The following is a 17,442-nucleotide window of genomic DNA, read 5'->3' as shown; positions in this document are numbered from 1 at the left end:
CCCAACAACTGAGCCTGAACAGCTCTGCCAAGAGCTGGTGATCATCAGCGGAGTTTCCTTTCCTTCCCTTCTCCAAAACGCTCGTTCCTGTGTCGCCTTCCCAGCGTCCCCATCACCGCTGCCCGCCGGTGCGCAGGGACGTCCTCTCCAGGCTCCTAACACGTGTCCCCACCCCTCCCCGCGCCTGACGAGGAGGAGGAGGATGGCTTTGGGGGGTTGTTATCTAACCGGAGAGGCACGCGGAGGAATTCCGTCAGTAGTCAAGAGTTCCCTTATGCTTTGTCAGAAAAAACTTCTCAGCGTGAGCCCGCCAGCGAGGTTTTCAAGGGTAACACCTACTGACATGCAGAGCCACTGGAGGGAGGGGGAGATGTTTTTCAACAAAGAAATTCAGCGATGGTGTCTGATGAGGAGCAGTTGTCGAATAAATAATTACCTACAGCTAGGTTCAAATGAGGCAACCAGCTTTTTTACTCAAGAATTCAAGATGGCTGAACACTCTAGCTTCAACAGGAAGAAGCCAATTTCGGCTTCCTGATGAGCAAAATCAGCACCCGACGAGAGGCACGATAATACTGAGCGTCACCGCGCTGCGGCGGGAGGGACCGCGGGGCCACGCCACCCCCAGCAACTTCTCCTGCCCGCCAGCAGCGGCTCAGGCGCTGGTGCCATCCTCCTCAATGACGCGGTTCATGCTGGTGCCGTGCGTGATGTGCGTCAGGGGGTTGCTGCTCAGATCCCTGATGCTGCTCTGCCGCGACTGGTCGTTCAGCCGGTGGGAACTGCTGTGCCTGGAGTGATCCGTCAGTCGCGACATGCTGCCGTGAGGTAGTCGGTCTTCTACGCCTCTGTAGCTGCAGGGAGTGTACCTGGTTTATGAAAAGAGAGGATGCTCGTTACTATTACAGTCACAGAATCCTTCAGGTTGGAAAAGCCCCTCGGGATCATCGAGTCCAACCCTCAGCCCGACTCTACACAGTTCTCCCCTACCCCACATCCCCCACAGCTCATCCCAACGGCCCTGAAACCCCCCCAGGGATGGGGACTCCCCCCTCCCAGGGCAGCCTGTTCCACTCTCGCACCACTCTTGCTGGGAAACATTTTCTCCTCCTGCCCAGCCTGACCCTCCCCTGGGGCAGTTTCCAGCCGTTCCCTCTTGTCCTGTCCCTGATCCCCTGGGAGCAGAGCCCAGCCCCAGCCTCTCTGCAATGTCCTGTCAGGAGCTGCAGAGAGGGATGAGGGCTCCCCTCAGCCTCCTCCTCCTCACACTGAACACTCCCAGCTCCTTCCCTGGCTCCTCACAGCATTGATTCTCCAGCCCTTCCCCAGCCTCGCTGCCCTCCTCTGCCCTCGCTCCAGCCCCTCCAGATCTCTCTGGGATTGAGGTGCTGTATTGTTACCGCCACCGTAGTGAAAAAATGTAAATCAATCTTGGCACACACACAAACCCTCTGCTTTTGTGGAAAAAGTCCTTCTGTGTTTAGCTCAGTAATTTAGCTCACATGGCCCCAGGCAAATTGTTTCAACTCCTTATGCGGCTCCATTCTTACAGCAGGGCTGTGTATACTATTGATAACTGGGTGAGTAAAATGCCTGATGATAAATTATGTTATAAACCTTAACTACACCTCAAGTTAGAGTGGGTAACTTTTATTACTGTTTACTTCAGCAGGGCTAGGACTATTTCCAGAAACAAAACAAATTTACACACAACAAAAGCAGCCACAAAAACACTAAGCTGATTTCAGGACAGATGTGTTTTCCCCTGCACTTTGATGACGTAACACAGATCACCACCTTTGCAGGAAAACCAGCACTGAACGCAGTCACACCATGTAAGGCACAGACTCTGAAAATATTTGTACTCGAGGGGCTGGAGTGTGGGGTAAGGGAGAACTTTGTAGAGTCGGGCTGAGGGTTGGACTCGATGATCCCGAGGGGCTTTTCCAACCTGAAGGATTCTGGGATTCTGTAATCTCATGCTCTTTTTAAATCTTTCCAATCCAGACACTAACAGGGAGAGGAGATGCAATCAGAGAAAGCAAATATTAGCAGAACGTCCAGAATTTCCAGAGGCTCATCTCGACAAGATTTTAAAGCGAAGGAACGTACCGTCCGTCGCGCGATCGGTGCAGGCTGCCGTGGTAGCTGCTGACTTTGCTGTGGACGCTGCCTGCCTTGCTCCTCTGGTCGTCCATCACTGCCAGCTGGGTGGAGGAGGCGTGAGTTGAGGTGCCCTGGGTAGAGGTGCCTCTCGACTTCCGGATGATGGGGGTGTTGGGGTCTCTCAGAAGAGACTGAGCAAAGTCTGGTTCTTGCAGCACTTGGCGACTCTCGTTTACAACTCTGCACAAGACAGGCAATTTGAATAATTAACGTTAATGGCTGCTGTGTAAGAGGGATCACGGTAACAACACTGTAACTACTTTACAAACAGAGCAGACAAATATTACAGCTTGGCCAGTAAGACCATCTACCGACATTCTAATGTCCCTATTTGCCTGATTTGGAAGCACCTTTACACCTGGATATTTCAGCAAAGTTCACGTTCTCGAATCCTTCCCACTCCCTGTATCCGATCCTCCAGACTAGACTCGTGGAATTCTGGCAGTGCATTTGCTTACAGCCTTAGTTGGAGAATATTGTCACAAGAGAAATCCTTGGGACAGAGCTGCGACCCGCCCAGCTCACGTCACCCAGGGAACTGCCACCCAGGGAACACGGAAGCTGCTTCCTCACTCAAACGAGCATTTAAAATCTGGGTTAAAACTGGCTGCAGGAGGAGAACGTCAAGTACAACATCTATAATAAGGATGCGTAAGCAACTGGCCAATTCACGGCCTCACAGTTTGCTGCAATCCCTTGCCGGGAAGGGCTGGCAGAGCAGCACACGCTTGGCCACTCCACCACAGCATGATGAAAGGAGGTGCTATCACACCCTCTACATCCCTTTTTTTCTTTTTTTTTTAACCTCTTTTTTTGTGGGGAGGTCTTTTCCTCCCCTCCCATTCTCTATATTATTGTTTCATGTTCCGTTCCCTCCGCCTGGCTAGCTCCTCCTCTTCATTTTCTTCCTCGCTGAGGATCACAGGTGACCTGAGGAGGGAGCTTTGTGTGGGCTCTGGGAGCGGGGCTGGAATCTGGCTGCGGGCAGACGCTGCCACACGTGGGAGCTGCTCTGGTGCCTTGTGCACCAGGAGAGCAGGTGGCACCATATCCCCGAGAGAGCCAGAGCTGTGAGACAGCTTCCTCTGCCTGTGTTAACTCTGCCCCTGGCCTCTGCCCACCAAGCTAGTGTGGCACCTCTACAGAAATCCTACCTACGTGTACGTACACATATTAAAATCATATTAAGTTGTCATTAAACCTGTGCATATCTTAGCAGGTTATCTTTCGAATGAAGAAAAATTAACTCCAACCTCACAGAAGGTAATTCAACTTCAACCTAGAGCAGAAAGTCAGTTCTGTTAAGGATGGACAAATCAAGTCATGGAGCAGTCACTGAAAGGCTTGCTGCATGTGGATCCACAAACATCTACTTAAAAGACAATATTTACGACTATGAAAACAGCTGTTCAAAGCTATTATGAAATCATACAGTCTCTAAGTTGATGCCACACCTTAGTCTAAATTAATTTCAACCTTACAGATTCTGAAAGACATTGTCAAGCTGTGCTTCGGCACTAATGCATAAAGATTAAATGCAGAGACAACTGCTCTTAACTGCAATCGTGGTGAAAAGAGCTGATGTTTAATTTCAATTTAAAGGTCTGATTCAGTTGATAAGCACGCTAATAAATAAAAAGTTTCAATTCCACCTCTCAGTAAATGACAGAGAAGTTGTAGCGTTCAACTGAAACCTAATTCTTGTTAAAAATTAGTTTGGAAACAGATGGAGCGATGTAGATTTGATTCCAGGACCAAAGAGTAATTATGGAAAAACAAGTGACAATTCTCAGGGGTTTTTGAGCTGTTGCTTGTCTTGTCCTTCCTTGCTCCATTTTGCATAGTGAGAGATTTCCCAGAAAACTGCCCCTACCTACTCCTGTCTTTGTCTCCATGAAAATCTAACCAAAACACTCTTCCAGGACTGCAAGGGAAGAGGAGATTATTCAACCAGTTTACCTATCAGATACCGACACGCACTCTTTTTTCCTGCGTCCGTGGAAGAAGCTAGCCCACTCAAAACAGGTCTTTTTGCTTCCAACCCAGAAGACAGAGGGTATCCCAACGACCAAAGCCATGAGATATTTCATGAGAAAGAGAATCAAATCTGGACGACTCATCTGAGTGACCTAGAGAGACAAAAAGAGAAAAAAAGATTACACAACCCATCATAGTTCACTACTCTGATTATTAACTCATTTAAAATAACTGTCTCTGCCTTGAGCCAAAGTAAACACCAACAGGGTTCCTTTGTTTCGTGGCTCTAGGGAGTGTGACCGAGTGTGTTGTATAGCCCACTGTTGAGTAAAACAAAAGCTTCAACTGCTGTGAGGTCTTGGCCTTTATTTCTATTTCTGGTCTTTTGTCTCTGCCCTGAATAATTGTGAAATATTTTCTAGTCTACAAAATATAAAGACTCGTTTCTTTGATGGACTTAACACATATAAGCACAGGTGCTAAGTTTGCTGTTGGGAAAAACCCTGGTGAAATGCTTCATGGGATGTTTCCACGCTGATCCTTTATTCCTTAGCCTTCAGTGGAGGGTTATGCCCATAGTTTCGCCCCCTCAGGAATTTGAGGCATCAGCAAGGTACGACTGCCTGATTCTTACCAACCTGGCAAAACCTCCACCTCTCCTCATTTCTTCATTACTGAATCTGAAAAAGCTCACGAGGTCTATTTTTGTAACCATTTTGATATACAAAGGGTTTGTTTGGAAGAGATGGCAGAGAAAATGCAAAGATCCTACTTCCAGGAACTTCTGTAAGGTGGTTCTAAAACAAATAGGTGTCTTGAATTGATAACCCAGCTCAAAACCTGAACCTTCAAGGACAGAGAACTTCAAGCGCAAGCCTGAAAGATGCCACCGTCTTCTTGTAAGAAGGCTGTAGAGGAAAGGAACAAACTTATTCTGGTGTAATTAAGTCCTCTGTAAGCATTTGCATGACACCATCACTTGCACTGTGGCCACAGAAGGTACCTGAGATCTCAAACACCCACTGGCCATGAAATGACTCGGGGTACAGGAAGAGACTCCCCGCTTTGCATCACAGCTAGGGGGGGAGCTGGTCAGAAAACCTGAATAAGGGAACAGTCAAAAGACTCAGAATCACAGAATCCCAGAACCATCTGGGTTGGAAAAGCCCTCGCAGCTCCTCCAGCCCCACCATGACCCTCCCCCTGACCGTTCCCAACTCCCCCAGATCCCTCAGCGCTGGCTCAGCCCGACTCTTCAACCCCTCCAGGGATCCCGGGGACTCCCCCCTGCCCTGGGCAGCCCATTCCAACGCCCAACAGCCCCTTCTGCACAGAAATCCTTCCTCAGAGCCAGCCTGACCCTGCCCTGGGCAGCTTGAGGCCATTCCCTCGGGGCCTGGCGCTGGCTCCTTGGCTCCAGAGACTCATCCCCCCTCTCTGCCCCCTCCTGGCAGGGAGTTGCAGAGGGCCAGGAGGTCTCCCCTCAGCCTCCTCTTCTCCAGACTGAACCCCCCCAGTTCCCCCAGCCGCTCCCCAGCAGACCTGTGCTCCAGACCCTGCCCCAGCTCCGTTGCCCTTCTCTGGCCACGCTCGAGTCATTCAATGGCCTTTTTGGGGTGAAGGGCCCAAAACTGAACCCAGGAATTGAGGGGTGGCCTCCCCAGTGCCGAGCCCAGGGCTCAGATCCCTTCCCTGTCCCTGCTGGCCATGCCAGGGCTGACACAAGCCAGGATGCCGTTGGCCTCCTTGGCCCCCTGGGCACACTCTGGCTCCTGTTCAGCTGGCTGTCAGACTGCCCCCCAGGTCCCTCTCTGACTGGCAGCTTTCCAGACTCAACATAGTCAGCAACCAGGGAAGTGTGTAAGACTGGGCACAGCAAAACAGAGGCTGAAGGAATGGGGCTGCAAAACACCTTGAAAACTTTTATTATAAGAGGGGATGAGGACTATGAATGGTGATGGCACAATGGAGGAGAACAGGGGGCAGTCCTGTAAGCAGAGAAAGAAAGTGAAGGCAGCCAGGGACCAAGAGAGAATGTAAATGATACACAGGTGACGTGAAAGGACGGGAGAGGTGACAGCAAGAGCAGGAGGTGGATGAGACAAGAGGGAAGGAGATCCTGTAGATGGTGACTCCTTGGTAAGGACTGAGAGGCCTTTAACCAGAGCAGATCCAGAGCAGAAGCATCTTCTGCCCGAGAGCAGCACGGCTAAAAGCAGCGGACGTGAGGCAGAAAAGGCACTTGACAGGCAAAGGGAAGACATCAGTGACTGTCTCATATTGTGACATGTTGACAGGATAAGGTGCTCACTAGAATGTGCAACGCTAAGGCTGGGAAAGATGTTTAAACAATTGGAAATTCAATTGGTCTTCTGCTAAATTCTCCTGATCCCAATAGAAATACAGTAGGTCCATAATAGGATAACAAAGATCCACAGATGGCTCAAGGATTAGTATGACTGAAAGGTTTGGGGCTGCTTAATCGAGGGGAGATGCTCATGAAATTAGGTCTCTTTCCAACAAGGAGTACCTGCAGCAGCAGCTTTGAGACTGTGACACAGCTGGTAAAAACCATCACACTTAAAACCATCTGAATATCTACTGGCCTGTTTAAAACAGAAGAAAATATCAAACAAGCTGTTCTGAGCCGTGAGAACATTGCTCTTTAAGGTTAGAGTTCGCCTGGAATACTTTGTACAGTTCTGGGAATTCAGTCTGAAATTGTCTTCCTGGAAAGCAGAGGGACACAGAGAAGGGCTAAGAGGATGATGACAGGGAGCAGACAGCCCATCTTGCAAGAAGCTTCTCCCACCTGTAAAGACTCAAAGGTGTGGAAAAGATAATTACCATATAACATGGACTATCTAAACACTGAAATGTGGCAAAAAGACACCCAGGAGTGTTTAAGCTAAGCAATAGGAAAGAATCTGGGCTTCATCAGCCATGAAGAAATGTTGTCCTTACAGGAGCAAGACTTTGGAAGAGCTTCCAAACAGGAATTGTGGGGATGGGCATCTTTTAAAGTGGAGTGTTATCAGTTTACAAAATATATTGCCAGTGACGGATCTTCCCTCTGATCCTACAAGACTATATTAACGCAGAACTGCGTATACAATCTCCTAAAACAACAGCAAGTACCTTTTTTTTTTCTCCAAACTGAAAATCTGAATTCAGTCTAGTCACTGTCTTAAGATGATTCCCCAGAAGTAGAGCTCATGGCTGTGATTTTCCAACCATATAATGCTGAGGGGCAGCACAGTTTCTGTACGGAGCAGCGAAAATACAGTAATCACTGTTTTAATACTTTGTGTTATTACACATATTTTAATAATACCACCATTTTAGACAGAAAATGAGAATTGAAGTGTCTTGCCCCAAATCACACAGCACACTGTGGCAGGCTAGAGCATGGCAAGGATTCAGGACCATCGATATTGGTCTTTGGTGATTACATGCCCATCTTTCAATTAAGTGTAGAAACATAATGAGCATTATTATAAGATCTTTCTTAGAGGTTATCTTTGTATGAAGGGGGATCAAGGCTCTCCCCGGGTCAGCTCTGTCCTCAGCACTTCTTTCCATTTTCTGCCCCAGGAAAAACCCTGAAGGGGTTGAAGGTCTTTGACAACACTATGGACCTTCCTGTGCTTGCAAGCATTTAACCAAGCAAAGTGAGTCTGAAGGCTAAGTGGTTTTGTAGTCAACTTCTGAGATTCCATTCAAGAAAAAAAAAAATAAAAAATTTAACAATTACCCAATAAAAAATTATCCAACAAAATTAAGCTCAAAAATTAACCTTATTATCTCATTTCAAAATGTGCAAATGTGGCGTGAAGTGAAATAAATGGTGAAATTCATCGTTTCTTAATGAAGGTAATATTCAGGTAAATTTTTATATTTACATACAAGGTTTGTCGTCTGGGCCAAGTCTCCCCTGGCATAACTACCAGCCTGAAGGGAATTTAATTTTGATTCTTGCATTAAGAATAAAACAACAGTTCTAGCACTAAAGCTCTTGGTTGCTCACGATACTGCAGGACATCTTTATTTTATTGACTGAGTCATACTGCTTTATGCTGGAGCCAACAGAAATCAGGTGCAGTGGTGTGTACTGTAGCCCACACTGAACATGTGACAAATCCCTACTGCACTCAGGAAATTATATTACTTCCACGAAGATATTATAGTCAATCACTTGATATCAAAGCTTCTGGCTCAACATATTCACGCTGGGTGCTATAAATGATTGCAAGCAAAAAAATGAAATAGATATATATAACAAATGCTTTCAGCTGAAAGGAAGAACATCCTACTCTTTGGCAAAGCAAGTTATTAAATATCATTACATACATTTCTCAAAAATAAGCCTCTGCACAAAGCAAGCAATTCAAGTAGTAACACATATTACTCACTGATCATTAATACTGAAGTGACTGCACCTGTTTTAAAATAACATATATCTGTGGATTATGAGACATTTAGAATAATTAACATGGGAAAAATAAAACTTGAAATTACTGTTCCAGGCTTATAAAACTGGAAATACCAGGTGTTTAAACCCAAAGCCTCCGAGCCCATTTCTCAGAAGCACAGGACTCGTGTAACGCCAAGCCCGAAACGTGGCCACTTTCTTTCATTAGGACAGAGAACGGGTTGCAGAGTTTTTAAAAACGGTAAAACTACGCAAAAGCTCACTCGTGTTCACCCTCAAAACTTAAATCCAGGAGATTTTCACTTTTGCTATACTGCCCGGCTATTTAGGAAGAGTAAAACTTACACCAGCAAAGCACTGCAGACTTGAGCCTGGTTAGATAATATTCACATTACTTGAAGTTATAATTTGACCTGGAACATCCGAACTTCACACACCACTTGACTCAAATGCAAAACATTTTCCAAAAGCATCTGCTAGCATGATCTGCTGTGCCACGCAACCCCAGCACTGATAGTTCTAGAAATAAGGGTCCTTATTTATAGTAAATTCCCACTGACAGCATGTATAATGGTGAAACTGTTTCAGTAGCACTTCTGCTTTTTTAAAACTATTTTTGAGACGCTATTTTTGAGCTTGCCTATTACTATTTATGCCTCCTGCTGAGAAAATCCAGGTAACTAGGACTACTGAAGCAAGTCCGGATTGGCTGAAGCAACAATGGAGCAATTCCAGCACTACAAAATCACTTGCTTGTCCTTTCCTTGATGAATTAATCATGCAGGACCCAAACTCTTCCAGAAGCATCCAACTCCAACACACGAAACCTCAATAATTTTCTGGGAGAGTACTTAGACAAAAAGCTGTCCACACTTCTAAAATAACCAGCATCTTCATTTTCACAACTTGTCTCAGTTGAACGACTAAAAGAGGAGACATGATGCTTCACTAAATTCCAGACTATTTTAAAACCACATGACATGTGTAACCACCTTTGAAGACAACAGTGAAAACTGGACAAGATCCCCAGTTTCAGTTTATCTTGGAGAGAGAAGATGATGCAGGGAATATATGTGGTCCTAGGTGCTGTAGAAGACCATCCTACCATGCCTGCGGAAATTATAATTTTCTCCTCTTCTCCAGCCCATTGGCTCAGCTCTGCAGAAAGCCTTTCGCAAATCTGAGGCAGGAGAGAAGTCCCCCAAATTTGGGGTATAACAGGAATGATGAAAAATGGGCAGACTGATTAATCGACAAAGGACACACTCAGGTCTCTGGTGCCATCCATGCTTATGTAATAAGGTCACTTGAAGCACTTTCCATCTGTGTTTTTAAAAATTCAAAATATAAACAAATACGTTGGAGCTTAAACACATGCAAAGTTCTTTAAGCCCTAAGTGGATCTACATACCTCCTTAAAAGTGAGGATATTGGGAAACATCTAAAGGAACGGTAGGTATTTATTGTTCTTTCTAACAGAAATAATTTCAACCACAAGTGGAAAATGGTTGCAATTTTACAAGCGCTAAAATTGAAGTGTGGTGGAATATCCAGTTTGGAAATTGTTAGGTGGCAAAAACATAAAGAGAAGTTTTTCTTTTAAAATTGTATTCTCAGAGAAAATCTCTCTCTGGTAAGAAGCTTTGAATGAAAAAGTGGCAGTTCTGGTTAAACTTACACCACTGATACTGTTTGCTGCGAATATTGAAGTTTATTTAAGGAACATCCCTGAAAGCTAAACTATTGACATAACTGAAAGGAGGAAGAGAAACTAAAATGCAGTTACTAAGAATTTAAAATGTATTTTCATCTCTTATTTTTCTACAAAACGCTTCAGAGCTGCTGACTTATGCAGAGCTCCATGTAACTACATGTTACAAATACTGTAATAACAAGGAGTAAAAATCACTGATGTGAACTCTCTACACAGAATTTCCTCTTCTTTTATAGAATTACAATGCAAGCAAAGCGCTGCTAATAGTTATTATGTTGTAATTTACTCCAGAGACAGACTGTTAAATGTCATCAAAAGCATACTGTCAGTGGCACAAGAAAAAAAAGAGCCTAAGAAATAGAATGTGTTATTGTTTATGCTTTGATAAGGGGATGGTATGTAGCTTCTGAAGCTACAATTAAAGAGTTAAGAGTATTTTAGCAAGGTTTGTTGAAGGCATTCGTTACATTTTGGGGTTACAATACACTATTGCTGTAGTGCAGTAATTTTCCTGCAGTAACAGGCTACATCCCCCTGCCCTTCCCGCAGAGACATGGGACATCCTCGTGCCCTTCCCCAGTGGTTTACATGCTGAAGGAGTTTTAGATACTCAGCTTTCAAAGTTCACCCTCTGCACCTGCAGCACCATCCAGCTCACCGTAGTTATCTATTCAGTGTTAACCGCAGATTATACCTTACAGTAATTTCCCTTGAAATGAGTTCTGTATGAGCATGAACTTCAAATTTCAGTTTCGTTCTGCAAGTAAGCCAAGTTGTGAAACGCTAATAAAAAATCCCAATGTGCACCCAGAAGTAGAGGGCGAACGCTGTTTCAGCTATAAAGTAACAGCTCTCAAATACTATTACTTTTTTGGCAGAAATGGAGAAGCATGAATCCCATTAGAAAAGCGATCCCTTCAGTATTAGAGATTGAGTTCCACTGCAGTCACAGGCAATGAAGAAAAAAACTAATACTACACTTTAGGCCTGCTACACTGGTGTTATCAGCTGAAATAATAACTGTGAACGTCTAGTAAGTAATTTAATTCAGTCATTTCTTCTGTTTCCCACTTGGCACCGTTGCCAGGCCCTTCTTTACATCTGCTAACCTCAGCGCTCCCCTCATTATCGTGTATCAAAGGCTTTCAAATTACCTCTTATACATTGGCAAGCCACTGAGTCAAATCTAGAGACACTTCAGATCTCCTCTGGGCCTTCAAAAACTGTGATAATAGCTTTCCTTTTAGATAAAATGCCTGTCTTGCAAGTACAGTGGTCTGCTCCGAACATCAGAGCTGCCTCTCCACGAGGGCAGACGGTGTCAAGGAAACAGAGAGCAGAAGGCAGCCAGTGGCCACGTCCTTCAAGATGAGACCCTCTCCTAGAGGAAAGGTAACACTGGTGGTGATTCTCCATTTTCTTTCATACCCGATCGCTTTCCCGGAGATGCGAGAGGGGCTCATGTACTCTAGCAACATGAGAACTTGGGGATTTAGCAAACCCGGAGCGAATCAGTGAGCGTCGTGCCTGAGCGACAGCCCGGTCCTTGTCTGCTGAGCAGCAAAGGCAGCCCCAGATGAGGATGTGATTGGAAAGCCTCCACGGGCTTCACACAGACACCCATGTGAACACGAGATTGCACGGGTCTAAGTCCCCAAACTGGATTTGTGCAGCTCTAGGCCTTCAGAAGGATTCAGCTAGCAAGAGAAAATAGGCAACGAGATGTAGAGGCAGGGGGTTTGGGTTGTGTGCTCTACGCTCCGCTCTAGTCTGTTCAGACACGTCTTGCAAGCAGCGCGGGCACCGATGTTTCACCAAGCGAAGACCAACAAACAAGTTCTGTCAGATACAAAGATTGCATATGAGATAGCGAGATTTCTGTAACCCATTATTTTCCTCCTGTCTACTGGGTTGGCGTGGCAGCTGGCTCGGTGCAGATCATCAAACAGAAATGTACTTTCCTTACTGAATCCAAAAAGACATTTGTTTGGATGAATTGTTTCCCTACTGAAACACAGAGTGGCAGGTGTTCGGAAAGAAGGTTAAAAACATCAATTTCAGCATTTCTCCAGGGAAAAACAACGCTTCTTAGTAGGCACACTGTTAATTTAAGATGCTTATATAACTAATTTCTGAATATTTTCCCCTTCTGCCCCCAAACAATCAATCACGGTTGCTTTTCAGTGACAGAGACCAGTGGCCTCTTCCCACTAAAATGTATGAAATCGCAAATTAATGAGCTTGCTGCATATGTGAAGTGAAAGCACAAACACAACACCTGTCCCCCTCCTTTGGGGCATGGTTCCACAATAATGCTGATCATTTGATATTTCCCTAAGGATAAAAAGCAATGAAATTCAAATTAACCCATCCTTTTGTTGAAAATGGGAGAAGTGGGGGAAAGACCAAAGGGAATCTGATCCAACAGTCTCACGTTCATAACCATTCCCATCACTGTCATCGCTTTGAGACTTAGAATATTACACTCACACTGCTCGTCTCCCAGTAAAATGTAGTAGCATTTGTCACTGGAAAATAAAATAATTTTTCCACATTATTAAAAACTTGTAACTTGCTTGTTTTACTCTCATCCAACAAGCAAATCCACGCCACCATTCTGGCTACTAGGCTGAAGAATTGAAAAAGTAAAAGCACCTGAAAAAAAGGTTAATTGGCTAACCTGATTTAACTCTCATTTAAGAGCTAATGACAAAGCCAATACATACTCCAGAAGCTTCAGCATGAAGTCTGTGCAGAACAGTCTCAACAGCACCAGGAGACTTCATCCAAAAGAAACAAAAGAAAACTTTTCTGGCTCAAAATACCAAAAGCCACACGGCCCGTGAGCCACATCCAGGCTATTCCAAGCAGAATAAATGCAATCTTTCAGAGCGCAGGATTTCTGAAGGCACAGCTCTCTGCTATCACACAAGAACACGGATGCTCTTTGTTTCTTGCTCTCAGTTGCACTCTCCTCTCCTGCAGGAGCATGAAAGCACTACGCATTAACTTTGCCCATTGGCTCACATTAAAACAATTAAATTGTTGTTAAAACAATTATGAAGAATCATTACTAACTATTCTCCAGACTTACTTAATAACTACTGAGTTGCTATATGTTCAGAGTGGAAATTAAAGCCAAGTGATCAGCCTGTGCAAGACTTGGGCTAGTAACAGACAGCTTCGAAACATAACCCAACCTAAAAATAAATAAATGACACTGCAATAAAAACTTATTAAATTACCATTACAATGGGATACAGGCCATTCTAGAGGAAACTTACTCATCCCAGAAGTTAAGTGCTGGCACTACAGATCCATCTCACCATGCTGAACTCATCTGCAATTCGTTTTTTTCCAAGAATTTAATCTGTGTAAGTACCTGAAAAATACATCCTTATAAAAACTGCCTCTACAGAACATCTAAAATGAAATTAACTGTATTTTAGAAGAATTCCTCTTGAGTTTCTCTGGCATGTTATGGGGAAGAAATATATGGGAAAGAAACCAGCGGTTCATAGAACTGCACTGGTTTTCACCAGAAGTCATCCCTGTCTGTCTTGTGCAAGGGGAACACGCTGAAGCCTAATGGAAAAATGGCCGGAATAAAGAAAAACACAGCAGAGAGTGGCCTCTCACAAGGTGACGCTGCAGGTTTTTCCTCATCTATCTCCTTCTTGAAAAGGGATCCCAGAGGACAACTAAAAAGGTCGTGACTCACAACTAGAGCCTAATAACTCAACTCCAACGCTTTTGCCCTTCAGGCCCTGCCGTTAGTCACGGTGTCAGTAACCAGTGACCAGCAAGAAGTCTGATGTTAACTGCTCTTGCGTTCATGGGATAGGGATGCAGCTTGGGTGAGCATCCTACAGGTATCTCACAACAATCTTGGGGCAGGTTGATTCTGCAGCTTCAGGAGATTACTTCTGGGAGAACGCCCTGTTTCTCAAGGGAAAGCTGAATCTCAGTGAAGCTCTCGGGTTGTCTGGGACTTTGTGGCTTTACCTTGAAATGGAAGGCAGCATTCAATCACGGCAACTAATTTTTTAAGTGCTAGCCATGGTTTGCAACTTAGAGAGACTGCCCAAGCACCTGCCTTGTCTTTTAGCATTATGAGGAAATGGTATCACAAGTCTCTTACACCAGGCTTTAAGCATGGGAAAAACAAGGCTACTTGAGAGGACTACACAAGAGAGACTTGGACCTCTCTTTCCTTTTCCTGCGGACATGCTGAAGTGGGGTGTCCTCTGCAGAGAGAAAAAAGCAAACAAGTCCCCACCCGCCACACAGTTGTTTTCCCCAGCACAGCTTATCTTTCCTCTTGTTGCTGGAATAGAAGAATCATGTCACATTCTTGAACATATTCCTCACTTTGGACCCTCTCCCAAGTACCCTTTTTTGGATGAGCTGGAGCTGTCTGGCATAACAGGTCCAAGGACCCATAAACTCCTTTTTCTTTTACAGACCCGGATGAAACAAACCTGATCTACAATGATTGCTCTTACTTACATTCTAATGCTCACCAAATATGTCCTTACCCCTGTCGTGGAACCAGATGGAGTCACTGGAGCATTCTGTCTTTGTGCAAATAGGGATTGTGGTTGGCACGGGCTAAAATGGGTCAGTAAACTTACAGCTGAAACAAAAGTTTTATCAGCAAATGCTTCTTGACTGGCTCCGACAACCACTGTTTGATATACCTATCTTTCACAGAGATTAAGCGATGAAAAAAAGATGCCTACCTGAATTACTGGCAAATCTGTCAAATTAGGGATACTGAGAGGTCGCTGCAGCAGGCTGCATTTGGCAGATTCATCCCCTGGCCAGAGAGGTTGGCAGCTTCTTGTTGCCACTCAGAAAAAAAAAAAAAGCAGCTTTTTTTCTTCAGATATTAGCACTTCATTGGGAATCAAAATACCTCAGGAGAAAAACACACCTAATGCATCAGAAAATCTGATTTCTGTCAACCCTGATGCTAAAAATGGACTAAAATATTTGCAGCCTTAATATTTATTTTGTCAGTAGATATCCTTTCTTGAATTTGTTCAGTTCTCACAAGACAAAATTTAGCAAGCTTACTATGACCCAGGCTTGGAATATATCCCCATTAATAAACTCCCACTACTTGAAGGAAAACACTTGGCATTAAGAGCACAGAACAAAAGAAACATCCTTGGTTATCAAGTCAAGTCCTCCACTCCTGCAGCCAGCAATGGCACACAAGCCTATTCAGCTATTCAGCTTTACCCTGAAATCCTGAGCCCCCCCCCCCCGGTCAATTCATCATGTAATTCTCTAATTTCCAACTGAAGTTTATTCGTGGCCACGTTACCATTCTGCCAGCACTGCCATTTGGCTTTAACAAGTCTTTTTTTTAATGTCCTTTATGGATTTCTTAACCTGCAACCGCATCCCTTCTTACTCTTCTTTTGCAAGGCTACGTACACTCTTGCACCCTCCTCCCCCAAAGACAAGCTCTAACAGAACCTTATTCCTGGCACCCTTTCATGACTTTTCATTTATTTTGTTTTCTTCTTACAGTCTTTTTTGATCCAACACAATGCAGTCAGTCACTTAATGCCATATAGAAAAAAACCCTAGTTGCACATGAGATTATATTTGTTCCAAAAAGGGGTTGGAAGGAGTAATTACCACACTGCGAAACTGCTGGAGATGAAGTCATAAGAAACAGATTAGTATAATTTTGTAAAGATGCAAATATTAGCCAAACCATAGCTTAAAGCTAAAGTACAGAACTTAGGGGAGAAGAAACAAAGAAGTATTTTAGCAAACATGGTATTTATAAAATATTTCTTATTCTCCACAGACAGAAATACTATGTTCATTAGTCTAAAGGCCTTCTTTGCCAGGTTATAGAGTGAACGGAATAATATTAATGATCATTTACACTATTTGCCTTTAAAAAAATCAGTTCAATAGAATCGTTGAAAAATAATTTGGTGTCAGGGTTATTACATCAATTGAGTAAATTTTACAGTGTAATACTGAATATTACTGTAAGGAGAATTGAACGGTGGCACAAGTTGCCAAGAGAGGTTGTGGCGTCTCCGTCCATGGAGATATTCAAAATTGTGCTGGAGCTGGCTGAGCCACCTGCTCTAGGTGACCCCAGGGGCTTGACTAGATGATCCCCACTGGTCCCTTCCACCCTCAGCTATTCTCAAATAAATACAAGAGTAGATTCAAATATAATAACAAGAGTTGTTAATGCCCTATTTGTACTTAAAACTCCTCTTAGCTCTCTCTGAAAGAACTGCTTCAGGACTAGAGATGTATTTTCACATATTAAAGTTGAGCTGTTAAACCTAAACGATAAAGCATTCGTAGAAAGACAAGTCCCAAACTTCAAACACGAGGAGTAACACAGTCTAGTCACAGCATTATAATTCTGCTCTGTGAACGTTTGACATCCTGGAAGATGACACAGCTCATCTGTTTTGATATTGCTTATCAGTTTTGATAGTCATCAATTTAGGTTAGCGCTAATCAGTTTTGCGTTCATACTTTGATGCTTTCATGGTGAAAATGAGAAAAAGGCACTGGTCTCAGTTTTTTTGAGCATAACAGATATTTAAACATAATTCAGCATTAAAGATTATATATAATGACTTCAGAAACACTATTAAAAAGGAAAAATTCATAAACAAAACACAAGTAAAAACATCTGTATTACTAAGAATATAAAGTGTTAATAGAAAACATGAGAAAAACCCAGGATCTTTAGATACAGTCTTTTTTTTTGTATGAAAAGATTCTTAGTTATACAAAAAGAAAGAAGTATTTTTATGGTCCTCAGTTGAATTTTGAAGCTGCATCCCATTCTTGAGTGGGCCCAGCTCACTCAGAGAGACTGTACTCTTTCTGCATTTACTTTTCTAGGAAACAGAATAATTCTCTGCTCAGAAAAAGGAATTAATAGAGGCATGATGCTGGGGAGCACTGTTTGTTCAGATGAATAATGCAAGAGAAAAATTAAACTTGAAATGTGTAAGTATTTGTTAGATTTTCATGCTGTATATCCCAGCCACGTCGAAGCTAAGCAGATGTTTACCAAGATCAAGGCATGTACAGAATATGTGAATAGGTGAACTTACTTCATATATCTCATTACATTCCATCATTAGAATAGATC

At 43.7% G+C, this 17,442-nt stretch overlaps 1 protein-coding gene across 1 annotated transcript in view; it reads right to left on the bottom strand.

Moving 5' to 3' along the window:
* Window positions 1-6: 6 nt before the first annotated feature.
* The window catches only part of FZD3 (frizzled class receptor 3), a 55,556-nt gene continuing 38,120 nt past the window's right edge, over window positions 7-17,442 (bottom strand). Inside the window, exons 4-6 of the mRNA XM_026845737.1 lie at window positions 4,147-4,295; window positions 2,113-2,346; window positions 7-869 (exon numbers count right to left, since the gene is read on the bottom strand). Coding sequence (XP_026701538.1) covers window positions 656-869; window positions 2,113-2,346; window positions 4,147-4,295 — 597 coding nt within the window. The 3' untranslated portion in view covers window positions 7-655. The remainder of the gene's footprint in view (window positions 870-2,112; window positions 2,347-4,146; window positions 4,296-17,442) is intronic.

Source organism: Athene cunicularia (genome assembly GCF_003259725.1).
Source record: "Athene cunicularia isolate RWA chromosome 3 unlocalized genomic scaffold, athCun1 chr3_part1, whole genome shotgun sequence".
Taxonomy (NCBI): domain Eukaryota; kingdom Metazoa; phylum Chordata; class Aves; order Strigiformes; family Strigidae; genus Athene; species Athene cunicularia.
Note: the sequence above shows the minus strand (reverse complement) of the source record. Positions and strands in the feature narration are given on the sequence as shown.